We start from the raw sequence: 27,436 nt of genomic DNA on the forward strand, positions 1-27,436 counted from the left end.
ATCCCATTTAAGACTGTAATTTCTTTCCATCAGACCTGTCACAAAACCCCATGCAGTAAATAACAAGCCAACTCCAAAGCACTGCACCTAGTAAAAATTTAATATAATAAAACAAATTGAAAACGGCAATATTATTTTAACCATTCACAATTAACGTGGAAAAATTATAAGGCAGCCATTCATGGAATGATTATGTGTACAAATGGTTTGGAAAAAAGACATTAAAATTACAGTTCCATACATGGAGTCAGGTAAACAGCAATGACCACACAATGTTTTTCCCTGGAAAGCCAAGGCTGCTAAGAGATATAAGAACAGTAAAGAAAAAAAAATTAAAAGAAGTTTGATGTGAACAGGGATCCGAAATTTGTGATAAAGAATCTGATATTCATCACAAACTTTCCCACCATACTGCAATCACTCCTCCTCCTTCCACCCTCAAAAGAATACAAGTACACTTTCCTTCTCTTTTTCCCAAGTGCCAGCACAGAATGGGAAGGGAGCAGCAGGAGCATTTATTCCCCATCATCTCTCTTTTCTGCGATCAGCTGATACCACATGGCCACACCTGCTACTGTCAAAAGCCCCTTGAAGGCTCCGAACTAGCTCCTGAATAAACACAGAGGTTTTCCTGGGCCTCTCGGGTAGGATTAGCCTTTTATATAATCCACCTGGAAACAGTTCCTTGGAGTCAAGAGTGGGTTTCTGTGTTTAACACCCAGCCATCTGACAAGCCAAAACAATCAAAAAATCTTGTCTTGGTGTGACAGCTCTGCCATCCTTACTTAAGTTAATGTCAGTGCAGCTTCTGCCTCTGTCATTGAATGCTGAAAAAGAAGTATTTCCCTTCTTTATATAAGGAACAATACAAGTATTAGAACAGTAGGGAAAGTACCTGAAGACATGAGGATCAACAGAAACAGCTTTAGTCCAATTCCTACTGCCAATTAGGAAATCATTAACTGAAAAGAAACAGGTGATGAGAAGATTATGGATTTCCTAGAGGGACCTGCAGAAGTGGGACATGGCTGGCACTTGGTTTAAGCATTTACCTGCTAGACTTACTGCCACCTACCTCACAGAAGAAAACCAGGCAGAGAGGCTATTACAGGGAGAGTAAGAGGAATTTGTTTGCACCAAGGTCTCCTGAGGAGTAGAAAATGATACCAGATGGCCCTGACTACACGCAATGCTTGGATTTACTGTGACAGATGGGGAGATAGAAAGAAAGGGCTATAATAAAATGGACCATTTAATTTAAATCATTAAAATACTCTGCTTCAAGAAAATAATCCTCCATTTGGTACTAAAAATTTGGAAAGTTTTGTAAATATAAAATTTTACATTCTCCATATCAACAAAACCAAAAGCTTCTTTAGTCACTGCAGTTTCAGTTACAGAATTGAAAATAATAATTCAACAGAGATAAGAGGTAGCCAAAACAAAATGCTGTTGCTATTTCTAAATGAACAGAAATAAAAACCACTGAAGTCTTCTGTCACTTAACCAAATGCCAAAATAAAAAGTATGTTTTTAGAATTTTTTGTGCCAATTTTAAGTTGCCAATGTTTTCATTCAAATTCCCTCACCTGCTGCTATAACTTGGCCTCTATACTTCATGAATCATTAAACTGAGTATTACTATTTCTGATGGCGGCCCCAGAAACTGGAAACATGGTGTGAAGGACAGCAAAATGGAAGGATGACAAGAGCTCTCAGCAGTGGCACCTGTGATTAATATGCCAGAGGTTATGTCAGCAGTGAAAAGCCTGGCTGCCATATCCTCACCAATACACACCAACCCATATAAAAAGTTACTATCCACATGCCTCAGGCAGGAACCGAAGGCATGGAACGGGACCTTACCTGTGTCATCCATTGCTATTGTCATACACAAAGTGGGGCTGAAGGGGAATGCAGTCACGGTGTCAGCTCCCAGGGTGGGGTGCCCATGACAGGACAGAGGTTATAGAATAAAAACGTACTGCTTGACAAAATGCAAGCACCTAGTGCTGCACTAAGCTATCCCCTGCTCTTGCAAACCCTCCTGCTTTTGGAAATGGTTACGTGGAAAGATTAAACACGGTAAAACAGATAATCAAGGAAGAAGGTAATTAGGGGGAAATCAGGAAGAACAGAACTCTGGAGTAAACATCCTTGTGTATCATTTGCATGTGTTAGGAACCTGTCCTACTGAACTTTTTAAACCAGTAACTTACCAGTTGCATTATGTATGTTGTAAAAATTCCAAATCCAAAACAAACAGGCAAAAAACCCCATTGAAAAACACACAGAAGAGGATCCCATCCACATCACTAATTTTGCAGTGGCTTTTCAGAACACTTTCTGAAGGTCCAATTGAAAAAAAAAAGCTTGTTTAGGTCTGAAGCACTAATTCTACTTGAAAATACTGTCTTTTGGGAATATATGACTTCTAATAATTTTGCATTGGTCTTCCACAGTAAAACACATGAATGAACAAGCACTCCTGGGAATCAATACTAGGTTCAATCCTGGGATATATCAGTATTGTTACAGAACCAACAAAGCCATCACTAGTCCAAGAGCTAGGCCATACCCATTACTCTCTGAACTAACAGACAAACAGGACAATAACAAAAATGTAAAGAAGTTATGAGGCACAATGGGCTCTGCAGTTTAAGTAATAAATGGCATTACAAACAGTTGCACTCATTCATATGGAAACAAGAAGCACTTCAGTAAAGAAGATATTTCCTCAAAATTCATTTTAAAAAAGAAAAAACCTATTTGGCAATGTTATCTTCAAAAAGTGCAGGCAAAGTATAGCTTAAAAAGGGTACAGCATTAAAAAGTTTTCCCCTAAAGAAAGAATTTTATGCTGATTCTGTGCACGTCAAGCACTCCTGACTTTTCAATGCACTTTAGAGTATGTTTTCCATATGGGAAATGGTGCCTGGTAAGACAAAGCTGTGCCTTGAAAATGGAGGGATCTTTTACCCCTCCTCTGCAGTGAGAGACATCAGCAATCAGCAGAAAGTCCTCCAGTAGATTCATCAAAACTAATGCTAATCAGTAAGAGGCAAATGAACAATTCCCAAAGGAAATGCAAAATGTTTTAACAGGTCCACTGGGAACCCACCAGTTTGGTTTTTTGTTTGTGGGTTTGAGTTTTTTCTGTTCAGAACTGCTTCAGAATCACTTTGTATTCTATCTCCAGCAGAAATATTTAACTAAACATCTTGTTTTGTTAGCCGTAATACCTTTATTTAGTGAAAACCCCACACAGCCCCCCACTGATTTCAGCAGTTCAGGTTTTTGAAAGTGAGCTAGTAAAGTTCTCTGGTCCCTCAACAGCTGTCTCCATCAGATTTCTACTCCTCAGAGCCCAGAACAGCTCTATTTCAAAGGGCACTATGGGTAACTTTCTCAACAGAAGCAGCAGTGTATCACAGAAGCCAATATGTAACTCCTGCTGACATTTTTGGTGCTTAACACTTGACCGACTTGGCAGAAGACTATCTCCCAAGAAACAGTGCCTTTTTAGAATTTATTAAACAATTGAATAAACAATCAAAACACTATTCTCCTTGCTTCTATCCTTTGTCTTAAACAAGGAATACACTGCAAAACTCATTTGCACTGTCTTAACCAGCTGATTTCTTTCTCTAATCCTACAATTGTCTACATAACTTCTTTCCTATCAAGTGACACTTCTGTGACAACAGCAGTGTTATGCAGAACTCCCAGTGTAGCCCATTTCTGCAATACAATTAGTGACAAGCATCACAAGGGCCAGTAGCATTGCCAGGACAACGTAGAACCGATGGGGGAGAGCCCCCTTCTTCATTAGTGTGATTTCAACCTCTCACAACGCTGCCATCCTTGGGTTTTGCTCTCAGCTGTGAAAGCTGAGCTGCAGGATACTTTGGTGATTGCAGTTTTGTGATGAGTCGCTGTGTTCTTCCCTGCTCACCTTTCTTAAACTTCAAGTTCCATCTTCCCTGAGAATAGGGCCAGAAGTAACCATTAAAATAGCAAATGTCTTCAGAAAAGAAAGTTACACAGAATTTGCGTCCGGCTGCCAAAGTACATTTTGCTACACTAAAAACTTTCCCAGTATTCCTCATTTTGCAATCAAGATTCCCTCTGAACTCCATAAAGTGGATGGGATGAATGATGGGTAAAAGAATGATAAAGGGAGCAGCAGCAATCTACTGCTCATGTCTTATCAAGGAGAACAGTGAAATCTGAGCGTTTAGTGATGGTGTCCAATGGACAAAACTAGAGGAATAAGGCATCCTAATACTAGGGCTGCCACCTCCAGACGACTGAGTCCTTTTCCTCCAGTTGATTCAGGTTTGTGGCTATGAGCAATTCCTCCTACTTCTGGGAGAACATGAACTGTGGCAACATAAAGGAAAGTCCCAGCAGAAAACAGCATAGCAACTCCAGTGGCATTGACTTCTGAAAGGGCTTCTTTGCTGCTCTGAAACACAAAGAGCAAAAAAGTGAGAATAAGCAGAAGTTCTTTAATCAGTAAGAAAAAAAAAATCTCCCAGTATCCAGGCACAGCAGGATTTCTATCAAGACTTGTCTCACAATGACAATGGTTTAGTGTGATTTTTTGTGTCTTGCACGTTACATGTAGTAACTGGCACCCTGAAGTTGTGGGGGAGCAAAAAGACACCTCTCTTGCTAATTACTTCACTGTGGACTTACAAAAGAAAAAACCCTTACAGAACAACCCTCAGAAAAGGAGAAAAGTCACAGTCTGCTGAAGCATCTTGTTTGATCAGCTCACAGCCAAGATACCAGACACATTTAGATAAAAAATTCATATTGCAAAGCCATAAATTTTAAGGATGCTCAAGATTGACTTTTTTCTTCCCTTTTGCTAAACAAGGGGTTCACATAAGATATCAGCCTTTAAATATCTGCTCCACTAATTTTCAGAACCAAGTCCCAAAACATCACTCATTAAATATTTCATCTGTATATGGAAGTAAACACCCAAAACTTTTCCAGCATTTCCATGCAAACTTCATGAAGAAATGCATCTTCTGCATCAAAACTGAGCACCTCTTCACCTTCATAACAGGATTAAGATATCCTATAGATCAGTAAATGCAATGAAATGCAAACCCACTCATATCAGATTCAAATGCTTCTTCAATGCTCTCTAACTCAGGTGTAATCTTAGTTCTTGTGTTTACTCTCAGGCCATTTTTCCAAAGAGAAAGACACATCATCTGGAACTACAAAACCACAGTGAGAGCCCTGATGCTTTATCAATTCTCTGCTCTTTCTGAAGGGAAAGATGTAAACCCAACCCTTGATGAGGACACTTCAAGAGAGTCCTCCAAGAGAATTATCTTTTCTATTTACAGACTCAACCCTTTTTTCTGCTTTTTGTACTGTGATGTCAAATATAAATCCTATCCAGCAAGTAAAGGATTAGCCCAGATGATTTATTTAATCTTTCCTCTCATGCCTGGAGTTTTGTGAGATCACGTTATATCCTTTACAACATGCCACCACAGCATGTCACCAGCAGGACACACTGCAACTGAGAAATACAGGAGCATCCCAGGATACACTGTGAGAAGCTGAAACATTTAATGTAGACAGAGATGATAAACTCATGTGCAGTGTCCCATTTCACAAGCCATTTGTTGTACAGACCCAAGACACAAAGATGCTTTAGGGAGTAAGGCAAAAAGACTGTTCTAGCTGAGGACTCAAATTCTGACACAGACTTTGAATATAGAGGACCACTTCTGAGATGGAGGGGGAAGATAGAGGAAATCATTTCCTACCTGCATATTAAAAGAAGAATGCATGCAACAGTGCTGAAAATTACTTATTTAAATAGGCATCACATAAAACTTGCTAAATGAATAAATTGTTCTCAGTGGGGAGCAGCAGAAAGGATAAAAGACAGAAATGGGGCTTTAAATAAAAAGGATACCAAACTCTATAAGGAGTTATGTCACCGATTCTCATGGAAATGCATGGATTAGTATTTGTTTTGTGCATTCATATTGCTCCCTTTTCATCAACTTTTCTTATATCTTAATTCTGCTGAATTTTTCAAGCAGTTTGGAATTATGTAATGTGAAACTCATGTCACAGTCCTTTCTCCAAACTTCACCACTAAGCTAGATTTTGGGCAGAACAAAACCATGGACCTACCTTGCTTAGCCCTAAGTATGTCACCATTGACATGACAGGTGCTGCTAACGCAAAGACCAGCAAATGTTTTCTGATTCGATTCCGTTCTAGCCCAGCGTGCATCAGGAAGGAAACCAGGCCAAAGGCAGCTGGTGCCTGCAAAAAACAATATTCACTGCTAATACAATACCTTCTAAAACCCCCTGAAAAACGAGAAAAGGTTGAAATATGATTTACTACACTGAAATGGACTGAATTGGAAGACATTCAGGGCAGGCACTACCAGCACGCTGCAGCTAACTCAAATCAAGAGCATTCTGCAGACTGCCCCACTTCAATAACCAAACCTAATGGAAACTCACGCTCTAGCTATCAGAAAACATGTACTTGTGTAGTCATTATAAATACTAAAACATTCATTCTGACTACAATCATTCCTATAATCCCCAAGACTCCATGCACTTAGGTAATTTCTTTTTTCCTTCTGTTACTACCACACATCCTTAGACAGTTTCTTTGTCTGCAGTAGAAAAATTCTACAATTAACTTGGGGAGGGAAACAATTGCCCAGAGACAGGTAAGTCAGCCTCCATGTTAACAAAGACTTAAGAGCTCTTTTGATTAGTTCATTCCTGTTCTCACCAGGAAGCAAACAAATACTTCTTCCTTCTCCCTCTGCTGGCATCCAGTCTCTTATCCAAAAGGCACTACTCACAGAATTTATTGTATTTTTGCTTGTAAAGACAATAACAACTCACCCTGACATTTCTGAGGTAAGACATAAAACTAAAATACCTTAAGCATTTTTATACATAGATTTTTTTTTTTAACATAGAAGGAAATAGTGAGTGAAAAAATATGGGAAAGACAAAAGAATCAGTCAGGATCAATAGAATAGAAAAAAGACACCAGAGAAGAGTTTCTCTTTCAATATTAAATACTCACGGGAGAAATTTTCCTCCTCTAAAATTGTACCATTCCAGAAGTCAGTTAAGAACATTAAGAATAACAAAAGCAAGTTTCACCTGGCAATAGCCCTAAGTTAAGCTCCAAGATGAGACTGTGATATTGCCACCCTCAAAGAATGTAAACCACAATTACTTGTATGAACATCAAAGAAAAGACTTAATAGATATGCACTTCCTAACATTTTGAACATGCAATTATGTATGATTTCTGATAAATTTATGACTAAGCACTGTAATCCATGCATATGCTACCACAAGGCAAATTTCATCTGCACACGTATGTTTAGAGCCTACACAGCCAATAGGTTCACACTCAAGTATTCAGCAAAAATCTCCCCATCTTCAAGAGCCACTGTTTGCTTGTTACCACCAGCAAAACATTTGTTTTCCTACAAAAATGGTATATGAGTGATGTTGAAGCTCATACAACAGAGGTAACCAGAAGCTGTAATTTAATACTCCGATATTCAGTGGTTTCAAAAGACTAACCCTTTGAACACTAAAACCTTTCATTACAAATTTCCTCCCCTTTTTCTGATGATCATCACAGAATCAAGACTGGTGTAATCAGCATAAAACTGCTTTTCCTCCTTGAATGCACTAGCATATACTGCTGTGCCTCACCCTTTAGAACCTCTGAATATGCCTCTTACAGCAGTAATAATCTAGGGGGTTTTTGTTTGTTAAATAAACACTACTGCACTAGCTTGAGAAGAAGTCAGTGTGAAGCTGACATATTTCTTCAAAAGCTACTCTTCTCTCTCTGCTTTTGGGAGACTTGTCCCAACCTCTGCAACCAAGGTAGGCAGTCAGAATTCTCTCGCACCCCACTCACAGTTAGCATCAATCATGTGCTCTTCTGTCATACCTCATATCTGTGCTGTTTGGTCCCTGACACTGTACTAACCTCTTCATTTCAATGGCATTAAACACTTCTGTATTACAGTATAATGAAACTGTGGATCTTTAGCAACTCCTGTGAGTGTTAACAGTCCTTTGAAGAACAAGTAAGATTTTTTTGGATGATAACTCACCTTGTGCAACATAATCGCAACAAACACTATCAACTGGACACTAGTCTGAGAAGTAGAAGCTGCTGCACCCAATGCAACACCATCAGCTGAAAAAGGAGTGCAGATTCAAGGATTATTCTTCTACAGGAGCTTCCCCACCCCCTCAATGGCTGATAGAAGAAAACATGTTGATTTAAGAAGCTCTATTACTGCAAATTGCCACTAACAATAGCAACCCAACAGAGGATTCACTTGCCTTTGTCTGTAAAGCCATAACATTTCAGAACATCAGAAACCCCCCAGCAAGAGCTGTCTCATATTTCCCAAGACCATAAAAACCACGATGGGAATCTACTCCATACTGACACATTCCTTCAAATTAGAACAAGTAACAAGTTGAGTTGTTGTAGTCCTCTGTAAGAGATGTTATCTCTAAATTTAAAAATCTGTTTTAGATACTATGCATTGCAAGAATTTAAATTATTACCCTTTAAAGGATTTTTCAAATATAAATACTATTGTAAATATTTTTATCACTTACAATATACTTTCTAAATGAAATAAAAATGGATACTATACTACTCCTTAATAGACAGACACTTTGTTTAGTGAAGAAGTGTCTTTTTGATCTACATCTTCTGACTTACCTAGACAATAACCTTCAGTAGGACATGAAAAAGCACCATATTTATACTTCACACATATAGTGAAGAATCACAGTGTGACCATGGCTTGACTGTAACACACATCTAACAGCAAGTCCTTGCAAGTCAGCCTAAATGTGTTTCAGTCAAGTCTTTGTGCTCCAGCTTATAATGTCCTTTTTTTTTCCCTACAAGGTACTACTCTTTTAAATTAGTATTTTAAAAAAACAAACCTATCAACCAGTAAGCAAATCCAAAGGTGTTTCATACAACTTATCAAATGTGTTAGCATGTATTGAAATTTAGCAGATAAGGAGTTAGCAAAGAAATTCAAGAAGTGGAGAGTGAGCATCACATAACCTTTCAGATGGGAAAAATAAAAGAGTAAAGAGTAAAAGATAAAATTCTGTACCCAAATAAAACTCCATGAACCATCTGAGCTCCCAGTTAATTCTGGGAAAGATCCTTAGTTGTCCTTGCCTTTTTTTTTAAATTTCTTTTATAAAAAACCACCTCCAAAAGTAAAACTCAAATGTCTCCATCACATCTAAAGATAACCCACACTGTAATGCATATATTTGTCAAGCAGCAATAATAGGTCCCACATTACCTGCAGCATGGACTACTAGTCCCAGTGTTGTGGTGATTTTGGAGTTGCCTGCTCTTGCAGCTTCTGGATCTGAAACAGTCATGAGAACAATTATGATAAAGAGATCAAATGAATAAATTATGCTGGGACAAATGATAAGTATCACTGTACATATCTCCCGCAGCTGCTTAGGCAGGTGTATTCAAAACTACCAGCTTCCGTTTTTCTGCATTAGATTTACTGTAAAATAGTTTGACACTTAACACCCTCAAATCACCTGAACTTCTGCCAACAGATGACACAATTCTTTGCAATTTGCAGGATTTCTCTTATAGGCAGAAGCAGATGTTTTTCTTAACCTCCTAAAATGAAATGTTAAAGGTCTGTGCCACCAAGAAAAAGAAAAGGTACTTCTGGATCCCAAGAATCCAGAGCTGCTTTGAGAGTCAGGATGATTTTTCCCCACACAGCTCAATGCTCGTAGTTCAGGTGACAGTCTGGGTCAGTTTTTGTTGCAGTGATTCCTTGGCAGTTCCTAGTAAACAATAAAGTCTACTTGTTAGAGCACCAGTTGCAAAGATTTCCCTTTGATGTTATACACCACAAAGGAGAAATGCAGCCTTCTGGGTTGTTTGAAATCCAGTGTTTTGACCAGAACTACCTGACATTTGCAGGATAGCTCATTACACAAGCGCAACAGGGCAACATCAATATCCATCACTACACAATCAGTGGTGAAACTGTTACAAAGAATCAGTGCAGGGTGGGTAAGCCCTACACAAGTGAAGAAACATCTTATTATTCAACTGTTTAATTCCAGTTTGAACAGCCGTGACTGAATTATCCCAGTGGCCTGTAAAACAACTGTAAGCACACCTACACTGCTTCACTAACTCTGCAGTGATGCCAAAACAGAAATTCCAGTCCTTTTCTTTCCTCCTGCCTGCCCCCTTCATCCCCAGGCACACCTGTAGTTTCCCAATGAATCAGCTTGATCTTCTGAATGAAGGGGAAACCATGTGAGTAATTAATTGCACAAGCTGCACTTGCATGACAGCAATGGTACACTCATGTCAAACAGGAGGAGATACAAAAACCATTTCCTTTACAATTGTTTTGGATGGACCATTACTACACACAAAGAATCACATTTGGCTTCGTACCATCATTCTGTCCTACTGAATTTTTCTAGTTTAGACAAAGTAACATCTAGTCACCTGGTAGATAATAAACTACAACACATTGGTTCAAGAGAAGTGTTTTTCTTCAGTCGCTTTAAAAACATTACAAAAACACTGCTACATCTCCTGTAACAGGTAGAGGCTAGATAAAACTTTACTTAACATTCTATTTTATTGTGTGTATCTCTAACATAGATCACAGTCTTCTCCTGGTAGTTGCTATGATCAGAGACATAGAAAAGGGTCATAATCTATACCAACCAAAGATCCTTTTGGAAGTTGCTTACCTACATCTCCCTTTCATCTTCACTGCCAGTGTTTCTTTAGATCAACTCTGAAAATCAGCTACCCACGGCTGTGGCTACACTTCTTCAGGAGCACACAGGTGACACAGCCCCTGCACCTGCCTTTCATCTTCCCATCACAGTAATCCCGTACAAAGAAGCTGCACTGTGAACTAACAAGAATCCAGCCAAATCTATCCCCCAACCTTTGTGTGTGTTTTACTTTTCCTTTGAGATCAATTCCTTACTTTTTCAGGGCCAAATTCCAGCATCAGAAGATGTTGTGTGGGAGAAAATGAGCATCCAAAGGCAATAGAATACTTTTTCAAATGACAGAACACCTGTGGTGCATTTCAAGCCACACTCTGAGCATGAAGTCACACACAAGAAACAAAGGCAACTGTAGGGCATTTTTAGAGTCCTGCAAGAAGCTGACAAATTTTTACACAAAACAAAAAGTATTTTGAAGTATGAGAGGCTCTAGATTAGTGTGGGAGGTCCAGCTATGCAGTTAAAGTACCAGAGCTTACATCTAATAATTTCTGCCATCTTACTGAAGATAATTTGCTGTTCTTTGCAAATTTTACCTACATATATGACATTTAAGTATAAAAAGCAAACGAATATAAGACCAACCTGAAGCTTTTTGGAAAGCCAAAGAAATCCCCTACAGGTGGCACCATAAAACAGACAATAACTCAAGTGTCCTTCACCCCCAGTCTACATGCTCATACATGTTACTGAGGCAAGCTTTCAAATTATGGTGAATTTTGAGACAGATTTCCAGCATCAACATTTCACACAGACCTTAGTTTACGTTTTTAAAGTACCTATTGAAACTCTGGACATGACTGGACAAATTACATCCTGGTTGCATTAAAAAAAAAAAATTGCAACTTGTTAATTAAGACTAATTAGCAAGTCTAATTGAAGTGAATCTTTCCTTACCATCTGTAGAGTGCACATGAGAGCTGCCTATCTGATCCACCAGGAGCATGAAGACAAAGCCGAGGACAAGGGACACACCAATGTAGGCATGCAGCCTGGAATGGTCGTGGCCATGCTCGTGTACAGCTGGGATTTTCGCCACCTTCTCAGACTCCATGGCGTGCTGCATCTCGCTCGCTGGGTGATGCTTTCCTGTCACAGGCAAGCAAACTGATCAGGAGACAGGAGGCCAAACATGACACAGTCACTGCTTTCCTCCTCTGCCAAAAGCCTTCCTCACGCTTTCCTGGACAATACAAGTCCTTGTTTAAGATCTTTCTTAGACATTGTTCTTTGCAAAGCCTGGTTGGTTTCTCCTCATACATCTTCAGCATGGAAAAGCAAGTAAAGTACTAATATGTTACAATCCAGGTTGCAGTTTAAATACAAATGCATTCAAAAAAACCGCTGTATAATTCCTTTTTTAATTGAAGTTCCTAGTTTTGTCAATATTCAGAGATGCTGTAGCAGTTACTTCATTATTTTCATTTAAATGAGAAAATACAGGATGAGGAGATAAAGCAGGTTCCATCCACTAAAAGATTTAATACCATGTTTACGAAGATTAGCTGATGCTGAGATATAAACAAGCTAGTATTGATATACTCCATTGATATGGACTACAATAGTTAAGAGAAGCATACTGACCTACAAATGTCATAAATATCCCAGAAAACCAAAGTCCAAGCCTTGGGGATGAATGATGTGTGGTTTCCTTTCCCTACACAAGCCATTAAAGCTTGTCCACGCTTTTTTTGATTTTAAGAAAGTCTTTTGAATGGCAACTACTCTTCAGAAGCCTTAAAAACTTACACCAAGAACTCGGTTTATCATCATCATCTTGCTGGAATATTCATACATCCTCTGGGATGAGACAAGTGTATGTTCACCCCACTGCAAAACGTCACAATGCCATTACTACAGTCAAAGCACATCAGAATAACCTTGGTAGCAAAGATTTCAAACATATCTTTGCTGAACAAGATGGATCAATACAATTACTTTGGACCACATAACATATTTTGCCATCTATATTATGAAGCTGACTTTGCTTCAGACCATTTCAAGCCATAAGCTGCGTAACACAGGGCAATCTTTTCTGACAGCGGTTTTACAGTTTCAGCAGTTAAAACAAGGGACTGAAGCCAGTAAGGAATTTTATTTACTGGTAGTACCCAAACCAAGGTTTCATTACACAGATACACAGGTTTATGATCAAAGAATAATCCAAGTCATGACATGCTATTTTCTCTCAGCCTACAAGGTTGAAAATTAGAAGTTATTTATTCCATAGCCTGTGGGTACATACAGAACTAATAGTAAATTACTTCCCTATCAATAGAAAACACAAAAATGCTTGCTAGCAAGCAACCAGTCAGACTTAAGCTACACCTGAAAGAGGAAAAACAAAGATTTCTCTTTTTGTTTTTCCACTCATATGAATATATCTCAAGGTTTCCCTTAGGTGCACCTTTCTAGGTTTAATTATGTAAATAGGTGAACTTGGAAAAAAAAAAAGAGAAAGCTGTTCTTATAGTCTTAAGTTTAACTTTGAATATCCCACTTTTCTAAAAAAAAATCAGAAATAAATCTGTAATACCCATTAATTCTGCCCCTTTGCAATATAAAAAAATTTCAGACAGACTGTTGTTAGACACAATACTGTGAGTTAGACATCAAGTTTGAAGCCATTCACAAATTCTTTTTTCCTAAATAAATACTTCTGCTATTAACACTGCAGTACTGTGAAGTGTCTTTTTTGCCATATACTAAATAAAGTTATAGCCCATACAGCTCTACACAGCAAGCTGTCGAGTCATACATGAACAGTATGCCCCATTTTCTGAAAAAGTATTAAAACCCACACATGTTCACAGCAATTGTATTCATTGCTAGCTGTATCATTACAAAAGAAAATCAGTCTACTCAGAACTAAAATTGAATGGAGAGCAAACCCACAACTGTAGCTCATTAGAGACATCTGACATCATGGTGCACAAATTACAGTACAGTATAAAAGCATAATCAGAGCTTCTTTCCCTTCTTGATAAAGGATGATTTTATGTATTATCTTCTATTTATTCTAAATCTAAGCAGAGCAACATAAGTTTAGTGGAAGTTAAAACAGTATACATTAAAGCATATTACTAAAATGAAATTTAAAAGTTTAGAAACACAAAACTCAATACTACAGGAAAGCAAAGGACTACAGCTACCTCTCAGCCCCAAATAAGCAACAACAGTACACCAGATGCAAGCAAGGTTCTCTACAGCCTCAACTTTATAATGTTTCCCCCTGCAATCAGTAAGCCATTGCCAATTACCTTCAAAGTTTTCATCCTGAGCATGCTGGAAAGATCTCATACATGCAATGGTCATCTAATAGCACAAGTCTCCAAGCAAAAGCAAAATTTAAAGAGCACTGCAAACAGAGGTGATGAGCCCTGGCTATTTAAAACAACATCATAAGCTCCAGTTGAGCTCTGTTAAGGCATCTGGCTATAAGGCAGGCTCCACACAAACATCCCTGCAAGACACAATCTTTGCTCACTTTGAGCTCTTCACTAGAGATGATGATGTGGTTAAAAGAGTGACAGCAGACTAGAGCTGGATGCTTGAACACGAGATTTAGATGTGTAGTGTATACCCCCACCCAAGAAGAAATGCCTGCTACTCTGTAAATTAGCCATTAGCCCTATATAACCATAATTTTCAGTTAAGTATATTGATTCCAAGATGCTTCTCAGCCTTGGAGGAAATTCTTATTAGGGCAGGGACACAGATTTGGAAAACAATTCCTGCAATTGCTTTAATGAGAAGTAGTCTAAACTACAAAAAGAAGCAGCAAATAGTCCATAATTTCATCCTCTGCCAAAGGCACCCTTACACCTCCTTTAAAGTGCCAGTGGAAGCTAAGCTCTTCCCAGAATAAGAAACACTACACATGACCTGTCATAAAAGGCTGTTATTCCATGAACAGTACAGTATCCAGACCCACAAATGATTGGATAACTCAGCAAGAGTCATCAATCTGCAGTCTGATTATATCCCTCAATGTGCAATACCATGCCTATGGTACTTTTACATTTCTGTGCCTGGTTTCTGTCATGCTGCTGTGAAGCTCTTCCATCAATCTCATGTTAAAAACCTTAAAAAGAAGCCTCAGTATATCATAACACACCATGATCTAAGTTATCTTGAACGAGGCCATCTGGGTTTGGTTCTTACCCTCCAAAATGTCTTCATAAAGTGCATGTACTCCTTCTGGCACAATGACAGCCAAGGCAGTTCCACACAGCAGCCCAGCACCCAGAACAGTCACCAACTTCAATCTCTCCTGCAAATAAGTACAAAACAAGTATCATCTTTAAGAATGAAAACGATTTTGTTACTCTTCCTTATTAACAGAGGTTGGGGAAGGGGGTTACTTGTTACATAAATATTGAGAATTTGCAATTAAACCTTAACAACAATACATAAACCTAATATTTTATAGTAAAGAATAATAAGTTTCATTCATTTTTTGGAAGAATTTCTATAACAAAAATAAAAAACACACAGTTTTTCAGTACTTGCTACTATTAGAGTTATCTTCCTAGTTATGTTGTAGTTTTGGGCAAAAAGCTTAGAGATATCTTCCTCCCAAACTAATTACATTCTGTTTAATCAATAAATTCACCAATTCATTTCCTTGTGACTACACTGACAGGCCAAAGTCAAAGCCACGTACTAAAATCCAATTACATAAACATTTATTAGGGTCTAAAATAGGACAGTTTGCAGAGGCCATTACTCATAATTTCTGCAAGAACCCCTATCACATAACACCTAGCAACCATGGCAGCTCAGATCCTCCAAATAACTGTGCAGCATGCATTTAGTGGCAGAACCATCATCATCTACCACATTCAATGAGAAGTCTGAGCGCTGCCAAAACACTCCTGTTAACTACTGAGGACCTAGAGACAGGGGTCAGCATTTGGAGAACAGGAAAACACTTGTTGCATATCATTATTATGGCATCCATTCTCCTTCGTGTGCTGTGACGGCACAAATCGCTCAGTGTCACCAAAACGGGTCACACTTGCACAGAAGGAGCAGGAAGCACTAGGGAGATGCTCAAGCAGCTTCCTGAAAGTGAGCCAAAGGTGACCAAAGGTTGCTCCAAAGGGAGCAACTGCAGCACTACTGAGGAAAACTCAGTAAGAAAGTGTAAAGTTTCAAAGTTTACACAGAAAACAAGTGTAAAGTTCCCAGAAATATGCACTGTATATTTGCATATACAATAATCATACTTGGTAAATTGTCATACAGTGGCAATCTACACAGGAAGATAAATTTTCAACATCTGATGTTCATAAAGTAAATCTGCAAAAATACAGTACCATACAAGGAAAAAACCCATCATTTTTATCTGCAACACTACAGTATTTTTTGCATTAAGACAGAGGAAAGTGTCAGATGTAATATTGATATATTACAACTGCAAATATATAGGATAGCTTGCCTTCACTTGGGCACCTGTGAATTTGAAAGATCCATGAAAAGAATACACACCAACAAGTTATCATTTCAAGGTAAGTCACCATCTCCTTCTCAATACAAAATAGTTAGGTATGATGAATACAGAAATATATTAAGAACGGCCTATATAGATAGGCAAAAAGAATACAGCTTTATCGAAGAAATCAAACAATTTCTGTTAAATATATTTGCATATGAAAAAACAAGAGCAACACAGTAAGCAGTGCTAAAACTCCTTGGGAAAAATCTTAAAGTCCTCAAATAAGCAAACTGTTCCACTGCTCAACATGTTTTTAAGTCTGTATGGCACTGAAACTCTTACCTGGACCTACTTTCAGGAGAAAGTGGCCCCCGTTCCCGCCTCTGTTCCACCACCAAAACATTCAAACTGCTACAACTTCAATTTTTTTTTGCATTTAGACTACAGTTTAAGACATAGCCTCAGAACTGGCAGAGTGCTATTTCCAGCCCTAAATTAGACCAACAGAGTCATGAAAATTAGGGATTAAAGTGAAAGGTACTTCTGCACACAGAACTAAGGCAAAGTTCTGTTCAGTTGGCACCTTTTACCATCAAGTTTAGTCATACCTGGCTTTCCTAGAGTTTTACACTTTCAAGAATATCCAAATCTAATTGAAACAATAGAACACAGCATGAGATCAGAACACAAATAATAAATTCCATGTCAAAAAAATAACCTGAAGGAATGTATTAACACTAATGAATGATTTTATTGTTCTCTAGCATCTGGGGTATATTATGCACAGCATTCACTTTTGTTTTCAACTCAGTCATTACAAATGGCCAGTGGGAAGAGGCATTTTTACTCACGTGGGCTATCTGCAAAGCTTTTTGCAAACTATAGAATGGACCATCCAAACAGTCATTTCAGTTTGAAATTATCTTTGTTGCAGACTTCTAAGCAGTAATTTTACACAAAACAATTATAACTTCTAATTAGACACTTCCAGGATTAGCTAGGATTTGTACATCACGTGCAGAGATATTTTGCTCTTTTAAACTAGCACTGCATGCAAACCCTTAAAAATATCTAAGATTTAAATCAAGTGTAAAACTGAGTCAAGAATTTCTGAGAGCTTGAGATACCATGTAAATTGACTGCACATTGCATACTGATGGTAAAATACCACACACACAAAAGGCTACTTAGGTACATGATTACTGCTTAGGCAGCTTTGGATCCACAACAGCTCTGTATTCCTGCAGCTGCTGGAAGCCTTGAAAGGTTTAGGAAACCACTGATTCAATTACACAAAGAAGACAAGGACAGAACAAGAATCTTAACTTCAAACAACTCTGAATATGAACTAAGAGTTAACAGGTGACTATCAAGCACACACATCACAAAATGTAAAATTAAATTTAAAAAGAGACAATATTAGCACACAAGGCAGCGCTCTCAGCAAATTTGCAAGAAAACCCTCCATGGATTAAGGGCAGAAATGAGTTTTGAAGAGCAAGACAGTGGAAGCAACAACACTGAAGACGCATAAGGGAAGGTCTGCCGAAGCATCAGATGAAGCACTGGCAAAACAGAACTCTGCTGATGTTCGTGTGTACTTTGTACTTTTCCTAAAACAAAAGCCTTTCCTTCCATGCTGCTCAGGGTCTGCTGCTCCCCAAGCCTCCTAGTGGGAGGGGATGATGGGACCAAAGGACAGGCGCACGCAGCCCTGACTTGATGGAAGACAAAGGCATATTTCTCCCTCCAGCATCTCGCTTTCCAAAAGAGCACTACTTCAAAGAGAAATGGGAACCCCTCAGTGTTCTTACTACCTTAGAACAACTCAACTCTTAGTAAGCCATACCTCTATACCATAACCATCATTCAGACAGAGAGAAACCCCTTGGGTATCAGAGGATATTAGGAAACCTACAGAGACTGTGACAGCCGTCATCATCTCAACAAGTATTTCTTAGAAACACACAAATATATTTAATCAGGAACTCCTGTACTGTTTGGGAATTTGCCCAATCTATGAAAGTCTCCCTCTCCTTTAACGGTACCTTATTTATCCAAGATATTTTTTCCAAAAGAATGCCTTGAGTTACACGGGGCAGTAACTTGAAGTTCTACAGTAATCAAAAAGCTAAGGTTCAATTTTCAACAGTGTAAGCTGTGATGAAAATTGTGAATCAAAGTTTTTCCAAGAATACTCTTGGAATTGTTTTTAAACGCCTTAATTTGAGTAGCCCACAGACACATAAGACATAATCACTGACTTCAGCAATTTCTTACACAAGCTTCTAAGAATAGCCATGTTTTCTCACGCCCTTACACTACGTCCTGAGACTTCACCTGTAGCAGAGACTCGACTCAAATCTGACAAGTTAAAATGGCCACTGTGAAACAAGCACAATTTTACACAACAGTTTTGAATGAAAATTAATATTGCACTCATAACTTTCAAAGATAAAATTTCATCCTTAACAGGGTTGCCGTATTGCAAGGGGACGGCACCAACTCCTACCGGGAGATCTTCTGGTTTCCCTTTCAGCAACCAACAAGCAGTTTGGCGGTGTTGTCTTACCTCGGAGAAATTAACTGCCAAGGGTATAATTCCTGCCACATAGCAGGCGACCAGCATGGCCAGGGACAGCAGGCAGATGGAGGGGAAGTCATCCATTTCGCCGCTTTCTGTCCGGTCCCTTGAAGTGAAATCCAACAGCAACTTTTCCACCTCTCCCCACCGCACGCCTTAACCCGTGCAGACACCGAGCTCCCAGGAGAGGCTTTCAGCCATGTCTCTCTCGCCCGGCGGCAGCGGCCGGCTCGGCCCCCGGCCGGGGGTGCGCGGCCAGGGACGGGAGCGGCTCGGCCACCGGCAGACGGGCTCGGCCCTCACCTGAGGCGGGGGAACTTTTACCCGCACCGCGCTGCTCCCAGGGGAGGCGGGAGCGAGGGCTGGGGGACAGCGAGCACGCAGGCAGCACCTCACGGCGGGGCAGCCTCAGACGAGGCCGAGGGCACCCTGCAGGACCAGCGCTCCCACCTAGCACCCACGGCCGCTGCCCCGGCGGCCAAGTGGCACCTCAGCGCTTCCCCTTCCGGGACGGGCCGCGGCCGCGCCGCCCCGCCCCGTGCGCTGCCCGCCTCCGAGATGGCGGGCGGGGCCTCGGCCCGCCATGGCCCACGCGCGGCTCCCTCACCAAAGATGGCGGCGGCCGCGCCCCGCCCCCGCCAGCCTGGCTGCCGGCCCTGCGGGCGCGTGCGCGCGCGCGGGCGGCGCTCTGGCGCGGGCGGCTCTATGGTGGCGGCCTTTGGCGCGGCGGCGCTTCCGGCGGGCGCGGGGGCCTGTGGGGGATCGCCGCGCGCCACTTCTGCCCGCCGGTGCTGAGGGAGCGGAGCCGCCATGGTGAGAACGGCACGGGACGGGATCGCCGGGCTGCGCGCACACCGCGCCCGCCGGGGCAGCCTTCCCTTCCCCTCCTCTCCCTGGCCCCCGGGTCACTGCGGGCGGGAAGGCCGCGGCCGGTGGTGCGGGCCCGGGCGGGCGGCAGCACGTTTTGGCGGGTCAGGGCCGGACGGGGCGGGGGCACAAAGGCGGCGGCGGCGCTCGGGGAGCGGCGCGCTGGAGGCTCCCGCCCCTGTCCCCCGAAAGCTTCGGCCGCTTCTCAGGACGCTGCTGGAAGCGCAGCGCTTTCCCGCGAGTCTCGCCCGTCGAGCGAGCCGGCCTTAAATGGCTGATTTGTGCTTTCCATGCTGCTTTCCCTGCTCCTCCTCTCTGCTCGGAGGAGGGAAAGGCGGGAGCTTGCGTTGGTGTGCTCTGGGAATGGCACGCTGAAGCTCAAAGGTCTCCCTATCATCGCGGTTTGTTGCGTTCATCTAATGAATTCAGATGTGCCGAAGCAAGTTGTTGCCGTGCGGTGGGAGGACAGCTGCTTGGTTTGCAGCGCAGTTCCACATCTGCCTGGTTCTTGCTCCAATGCAGTTGGCTTCGGCCATGATGAGCAGCTACAAGCCCTGCTCCTGTTGGCCACAGTGAAAGGTGGTCCTTAGACCACTTTTTCTGCCTGGCATTTAGGTGTGTGCAGTATGCTCCTGGTTGGTGTTTGCATCACTGCACATCTTACCCTTACAGTATGTGTTCATCTTCCCAATTCATTGTTTCGGGACCTTTTTTTTTTTTTTTTTTTTTTTTTTTTTTTTTTTTTTTACGCTTTATTGTCAAATACACTATAATTGGTGGAAGCCTCTTTGGGCAGATGCTGCAGAGCTTTTAAATCCTGCTGGTTTGGCTCTTGACACTGCCTTGACCAGTTTTACAGGGTTCTGCCTTAGGAACAGGAGCAATTTCTAAAGTGCTCTCTAGAAGTTTGAAATTGGTATAATATAAACCATGTGGTGCCTCATTCCGTGTCTCGCTTAAAAGCAGCCACTACAACTGTGCTTTTAAGGAAAATGCAAAGAAATTCAACATATGCATCATAACAATAAGGGTCCCTATTGGGCTACTCCAGGTAACCTGGTGCTTATGCTGAAAGGTTTATGGATCTTCCCTTGTTTTGGTTTTGTCTCCTAGGCACACAGGGCAGGTAATAATATTTGGAGGAGACTTCCCTCAGGCTTCTGAACTTGTAATTTTTTGTACCTACGTGGTAGGACAGGACCAGCAATTTTATCAGATCAAACAATTTTTTTTCCTTTAAAGTAAAATAATGTCAAGTTCCCAAAGAAATATTTGAAAATCATTCATTCTACAATACATGTGATCCAATGGCATTAATTTTAATATTTTTCTGGGCCAGTATCTGATAATGGATATTGTGTAGTGTCTGAAGTGATAAATGGTTTGAAGTCGTAAGCCCAAATGATTTCTGCTGTGAAGTTCTGAGAGAACTGGCATCTGGCTTGCTGATTTTCCTATAATCTGATTATCTGGATAATTTCAGAATTTATACATTCATTTAGCACTCCTCTGTGACCATCTAATTAAGATGATAGTGCTGGAAAAATTATTTTATGATAATCTTTGGCAGTCATTTGGACTCCCTTCTAAGACATGCCTGTTCAAGTACAATGCACTTAGGAACAGCCAGATAGCAGCTCCCCTTGGGGAATCTCCTTCAAATCAATCATCCTCTGGCATACATGAAAGTGGATTTAAATGGTCTACTCTCCTTTGTATGATTTTTGTTGTTACAGCGTGCAGCTAAGAATTCCCCTTTTTCCAATTTCTGATTAGGACAAGTCTTGCTCCCTATTTCTCTCTGTGTAACATTTTCTTGAACTTCTCAGAATCTGCTACTGCTGTGTTGAGACAATTTAAAGAACTGAAAACTGTATTCCAAGGATGGGAACACTGTCAGTCATGGGATAAGAATTTGTCCTGTTGTTTGGTATTTTCCTGCAAATCTTAAAATTTGCCCTTTCTCTTTTCTGTCACTGCTTTTCATAAGCAGTGAACTGGTATCCTCACTGATTTCCAAAGTATGGGTCACAATTTTTCTGTCAGCCACTGATCAATCTAAGCCAAATAATGTCTTATCCTGCAGTTGCCTCTGTGTTGTGTGCTCACCTCATATATTAGCACTGAAAATGTCAGATCCAATTAGCAGCACTGGAAATGGCCATTTGCAGCATGCTTGCAAACTTTCTGTGGTATGCAACCTGTTAATTAGATCACAGATTGTCTACATGTTAAAAATCTTGCTGCTTTGCTCAAATCACTTGCTGTAGCCAAGTGAAAAATGTTATGGAAATAATGGAAGCCACAGAGTGTACAATCATTTAAGCCTTCCCTGCAGAAGAACAAGCTTATGGACTCCAACATTTGGAACCATTTTCTGTACCATAATTACTGTTTAAGTAAACTCATTAAGTGTGAAAAACTAGTACATCTGTTTTGCTAGAAATAATACTGAATTCTAAGTGCAAATTATTGTATCATTGGTGTTCCCTTGAAGTTAAATGGATAACACAAATTAGCTATTTCTGTTAAAATATTTCAGATGAGACTGACAGTGTGGTTAAGTTTAGTCCCCTCCTTGCTCTTCAACTGGGGCATTGAAAATTTTACTAACAGCTTACATTTGGAATAAAAAAAGTAAATGCACTAATGCCACAGCTCTTATACATTGACTTTATTGCTTTGCTTGTCTGTCTAAATAGAAACTATTTCTGTGGTATTTCTTTTCAACACAGTAGCTGCTTTTACACATTTTAAAGTTCCATAAGGATTGATAGGACTTGTTGGAAACAAAACTTATTAACACAGCTTGTATAAATAGTAAATGCTATGTGGAAAATGTCAGTGTCCTTTCTTGCTAGTCTAATAGTTTACTATTATGCTTTTTACTCCTTCTTTCATATAAATAGCTTAATTCAAACAAAAATCATTCAAGGTGTGCAAGTAACCTGTATTTTTGTGTTTGTTTTGTTTTCCAGTCTCACACAATTCTACTTGTCCAGCCTACCAAGAGGCCAGAAGGCAGAACATATGCTGACTATGAATCGGTGAATGAGTGCATGGAAGGTGGGTGGATGCAGACATGGGAGTTAAAAACTGGTGTTAAAATCCTATTTTTGACATATTCACAAATTTAATAAGAAAATAAGTTGTTCTTCCTGTTTTTCAAAGGTAATTCACAAAAAAAAAAACCCTCATGCTTTTAGCTTACTAATGTTCTAGCAAACTAAAAACTAGTCATTATTTGTTTCTAAGCTTCCTTTTCTGTTAAGTGTCTGGTTTTGATTGAACTAGATGAAACCACATCCAGTTTGGGAGAGTAGGCAATATTCCTTCTGGGCCCATGCAGCAGACCTGTTTCAATGTATTTCATTGCAGGAGCAGCATTTAATAATCACTGTTCTTTTCTTTGCACTGTAAGGCAAAGATTGCTACTAGAAATAATATAGTAAATAAAGAAATGTGTACAATTGATACATAATTTGCAGTCTCATGGCACACATGCCAAAGTAAAGATCCTGCAAAACTTTGATACGCATAATGAGCATGGAAAGAAAATTGAAATATTAGAGCTGTAATTCACTTAACATTAATCTTGCAGGAGGTTTTGTGAGGCAAAGAAAAGTATAACAAAAACCATGTAAAGTCTCTGTGCTCATTTTAATATTACATTCTTCTCAAATCTATCTGAGTTATTAGTGGACTAGTTTAAATAAATAGAAGTGCTTTAAATGTATATACAGGTTTGTGCTGTCACTCTTCTCTCAATATCCTGTTTGACTCTTGAATCAAGAATGATCATTCTTATGTGTTCTTCTGTTTCTCAGGTGTTTGTACAGTAGGAATATATGTTCTAATTGCTGTCTTAAAATTATTAGAGTTCCAGATGTCTGTTGAGCTTACTGCATGGAAAGTTACATATTTGACAGAACTGAAACTTCTTCCCCGAGATGAGAACTTTTCTTTCCAGGCATCTTACCTGATTTTATAGCATTATGTTTCAATGCAAATCGCTAGGAGCAAAAGAATTTCAGCTCTAGAAAATCTGATTGTTTTTATGGTGATAATCTCTAAACTCCTATTTGTGGATCAAGGCTGAAAAAGTTTCAGCTAATAAAGTTTTTTAATCTTGCATTGTTAATGTTGTTTTTCTGTAGGAGTCTGTAAAATGTATGAAGAGCATCTGAAGAGAATGAATCCCAACAGTCCATCCATAACGTACGATATCAGCCAATTGTTTGACTTCATTGATGACCTGGCAGACCTCAGCTGTCTTGTGTAAGTTCAGTTGTACAGGTCCATTTCAGTGACTTGGGAAAGTCAGAAGTCTCCCTCTAAACTCTTGTGTGAGTTTAACCTAATGCAGTTTCTTGTGGGTTTAGCAGTAACTGCAGTGCAGCAGTGTTGCAGCTGCCCTAGCAAGTTGCCCAGTCCAGTTAACTGCTCAGATACGAGGTACCTGTGAAGAAGGCTTAGAAACCAATGGTTCCACTTGGATTTTACTCACATTGAAGCTGACTGAAATCCAACAATTAAATACAGCTATTTTATTACCACTAGAATCTGTCTAAATTTTGTGCTGTTGGTCCAGTTCCTCAGGAGGCAGAATGGCTACAGAATTCTTTTCAGCTGAGGGCAGTACTGTGGTAGGGTAGAAGGCTACAGAAGTGCATTGCAGCCAAAAGTTTGCTTTGATCAAGATACAGCCAGATGAAAGTTTATCTAACAGACTGAAAGTAGCTACTTGTTTTACAAAGTAGCAACTGTTTTCTAGGATAGTCTTGTGCCTTTCTTAATTAGGCTTCTAAAATCAGTGTTGTACCAAATTCTACTTCAGCTTATAGTTTTCCACCAGATGGCACACATAGCACAAGGTGTAATGGACATGGCTTGTGTTCACAGAAATTCCTGAGGTACTTGATGTTTGCTCTCGTTGTGTAGCATTGTGAAAGGATTTGGGGATGGAGGGTAGAAAGCAGTAACTTTTCCTGAAACTTTTTTCTTGCATTGCACTAGAACTACTGCTGCATGAACATGGACTGAAGCTCTTTGTTTGGCCTTGATCCAGTCATGCTGGGGTTTAAATAGTAAGACTTCCTTAGAAACAGCAATGCTTAGGGTTTTTTCCTAAGGTAATTGGGATTTTTACTCAGCTGCTTACCACTGAGTATCTCACCCTTCTTATCTGATCAGAAATAAAAGTATGCCAAGATTTAAAGACTTTAGTACTTTAGACCAGGACTTTAGTACTTCTTAAATCATTCACTGAAAGTACCATCTTCATGAACAAAATACTCAGCTTCAATGACTGAGGGAGAAAGGAGGGCATGAGCTACACAGAGCTTCACTCAGATTGCTTTCATTTTTCAGTCTCATTCTGTTTTAATTCAACGTGCCCTTAGTAACTGAATTCTCTGGCCCTTGCTAGTGAACTGCTTTTATCAACTATCCTTGAGTAGCAAAGAAAATGCATGTGTGGATTCTTGTTTTCAGTTTGCCTTTTTATGAATTGTCTTTGTTAGATGTAAGCTTGCCCTCAGTGCCCACTGGCAAGAATCCTTTGTCATCCACCTGTGAGTCTGCCTTTGCTCCTGGAAATGTTTGATCTTAATAATTTTCAAAAATTCCACACAGAAGTTGAACACTTGAAAACTTGAATAAATCCTTGAAGTAATATTGAAGAAGTGTCTGACTGACTAAGACAAATTACATTCTTTCATGGTGGAACTATTCTTCTGCAGGCTGACCTCTGGAATACTAAGATTCTCTACTTGTTGTCTCCCTTAAGCGATTAAATGCCTGAACTAAAATGTGAACACACTGTGATCCAGTCACTCAGTAGTGATTGGAGCATCTAGTTTTGTTTCAGGCTCAGGCTGATCTGCTGGACAACTATTTTTTAGAGAACAGCATGAATCCATTCGATAAGTGGCAATTCCCACCTACTTCTGATGTTATCTTCTGTACACCACCTTCTGCCTCACACACTTAAGGACAGTTAATTGCAAAACCAGCACAGGGAAGTTCTTCTGGTAAATGTACTGCAGAGCAGACTGACATTTTTTTTCTTCTGTTTTGTTTCCTGCGCAGTTACCGTGCTGATACTCAGACATACCAACCATACAACAAAGACTGGATAAAGGAGAAGATCTACGTCCTCCTCCGCAGGCAGGCCCAGCAAGCAAGCAAATAATGAGGGCAGCCTCGCTACGTGGGTTTGGGGAGGGTTTGGAACAACAGGTGTGTACAGAGTGTAGTAGTGAACGTTTTGTATTACAGTCATCCTGTTGCCATCTTGATAAACTTGTTAGCCAGGACTGATTGTCTTTTTAGAGATACGAGGATTTTGTTGGATTCGACTTTTTTTCAGTGAAAATGGAGAAGAACGTACATCTTCAGCAGAGTTCTGGGTTTTTTTCCTCCAGTTTGCTAATGGTCCTACCTTATTTGAACCCCTGGGGCTGTTCACATTGTACTTCACCACATTTGCTGTATGTGCCCTTCTGTGGGTTCTTAACATTCATTTATGTCCTCGAGATGTCTTAATGGGAAATAAAAAACGACCCTTTAGTTAAATTTGAGTGCTCAATTTTTGTAGTTCCTGCCAAAAACACAAATCTTTTTTCCCCGTTATCCAAGGGATAGGGCTTGAAAGGTCATGTGGACTGAGCCAGCAGTTGTTTCCTGTATTACAGAACAGCTCAAATTCTGGCTTAGTCTTGGTACTGTTTTCCCTGGGCATCTTTGGGAAACACAGCAACCCTCTTGCAATGCACAGCTGATCTCTCTACGAGGCATTTTTATACAGGTGTGTCTGCTCTGGGATTGGTGATGGATAGCAGCAGGCTGAACGTATCTCATCACAGGTCCCTTGAGTTAGTCTGCTTACAATTTTCCCTCAAGAAAGGAACAGGCAAAGCAGATTGTTCCCATGAAAATCTGCCCCAAACTTCATTTTCTCTTTACAGAAGATAAAGACGTGACTGTCAGCCCAAACTATAAGTTATATCTGCCCCAATCTATCTTAAATGCTGATGTTTTTGTGATTTTGCTGTAGTGAAAATATTTGGATTGGAAGACACATCAGACCAAAAAATAGAGCAGGTAGAAAAGAAAGGCTGGTTTGGTACTTTGTGCCTTTAGAGTTTGCCTACTATAGGAAGAGACTGTACAGATAACACTCAACCAAGAGGGGTTCTGGGGTTGACAGGAATGCGATTCTCTCCAATGCACTTAACTTCCTAATACATGTCAATAGTTTCTGATGGACCTCACAGCAAATGCACTGGCTGAAGAGAACCTGAGGTGAAGTGACTCTGTAGTAAAGCTCTAATGAAAGTGGCTCTTAAGTGATAAGTAATAGCTGCTGAAGACTGGGAATCAAATTACTGAAAGGCTATGAATTCTTAGAAACTGAGTGAGGATGTTTAACTTCTTTTCAGCACAAATACAGGTTGGAGACTAGACCTACTAGCTCTAGAATTTATAGTGACCAGGATTAAATTCAATCTGCTAACATCAAAACATGCTTCCTTTATAATAAATAGTGATTTTCAAAACATAGTAGGTCAGAAATATAGTAGTACACTTAAGATTATCAAATCTGAAAATACTTTGGCATGTAAGTTCTATATCCAGCTTGACACAGGAAGTAATACTTAG

General features: G+C 40.0%; 2 protein-coding genes across 2 annotated transcripts; one reads left to right on the forward strand and one right to left on the reverse strand.

The window, feature by feature from the left end:
• Positions 1-79: 79 nt before the first annotated feature.
• SLC39A9 (solute carrier family 39 member 9) lies at positions 80-19,407 on the reverse strand. Its single transcript, XM_063398726.1, has 7 exons — positions 18,896-19,407; positions 15,048-15,156; positions 11,781-11,972; positions 9,389-9,457; positions 8,156-8,241; positions 6,175-6,309; positions 80-4,468 (listed from the first exon to the last, which is right to left on the reverse strand). Exons 1-7 carry the CDS (start codon positions 18,989-18,991, stop codon positions 4,238-4,240), a joined length of 918 nt encoding a protein of 305 aa, XP_063254796.1. The 5' UTR covers positions 18,992-19,407; the 3' UTR covers positions 80-4,237.
• A 173-nt stretch (positions 19,408-19,580) lies between these two features.
• Positions 19,581-26,350, forward strand: ERH (ERH mRNA splicing and mitosis factor). The gene is made up of 4 exons (XM_063398727.1): positions 19,581-19,720; positions 22,753-22,840; positions 23,932-24,052; positions 25,865-26,350. The coding sequence occupies exons 1-4, from the start codon at positions 19,718-19,720 to the stop codon at positions 25,965-25,967; spliced, it is 315 nt and encodes a 104-aa protein (XP_063254797.1). The 5' UTR covers positions 19,581-19,717; the 3' UTR covers positions 25,968-26,350.
• The last annotated feature ends 1,086 nt before the right edge of the window (positions 26,351-27,436 follow it).

Source organism: Prinia subflava, chromosome 5, assembly GCF_021018805.1.
Source record: "Prinia subflava isolate CZ2003 ecotype Zambia chromosome 5, Cam_Psub_1.2, whole genome shotgun sequence".
Lineage (NCBI taxonomy): Eukaryota > Metazoa > Chordata > Aves > Passeriformes > Cisticolidae > Prinia > Prinia subflava.

Coding starts and splice junctions, on each gene's coding strand:
- SLC39A9 (XM_063398726.1), bottom strand. CDS start 18,991: ATGGATGACTTCCCCTCCATCTGCCTGCTGTCCCTGGCCATGCTGGTC. Junction 11,973..15,047: donor TTATGAAGACATTTTGGAGG/GTAAGAACCAAA, acceptor TGCCTGTGACAG/GAAAGCATCACCCAGCGAGC. Junction 6,310..8,155: donor TTGCGATTATGTTGCACAAG/GTGAGTTATCAT, acceptor TGTTTTTTGCAG/GCACCAGCTGCCTTTGGCCT.
- ERH (XM_063398727.1), top strand. Junction 22,841..23,931: donor GGTGAATGAGTGCATGGAAG/GTGGGTGGATGC, acceptor GTTTTTCTGTAG/GAGTCTGTAAAATGTATGAA. Junction 24,053..25,864: donor GCAGACCTCAGCTGTCTTGT/GTAAGTTCAGTT, acceptor TTTCCTGCGCAG/TTACCGTGCTGATACTCAGA.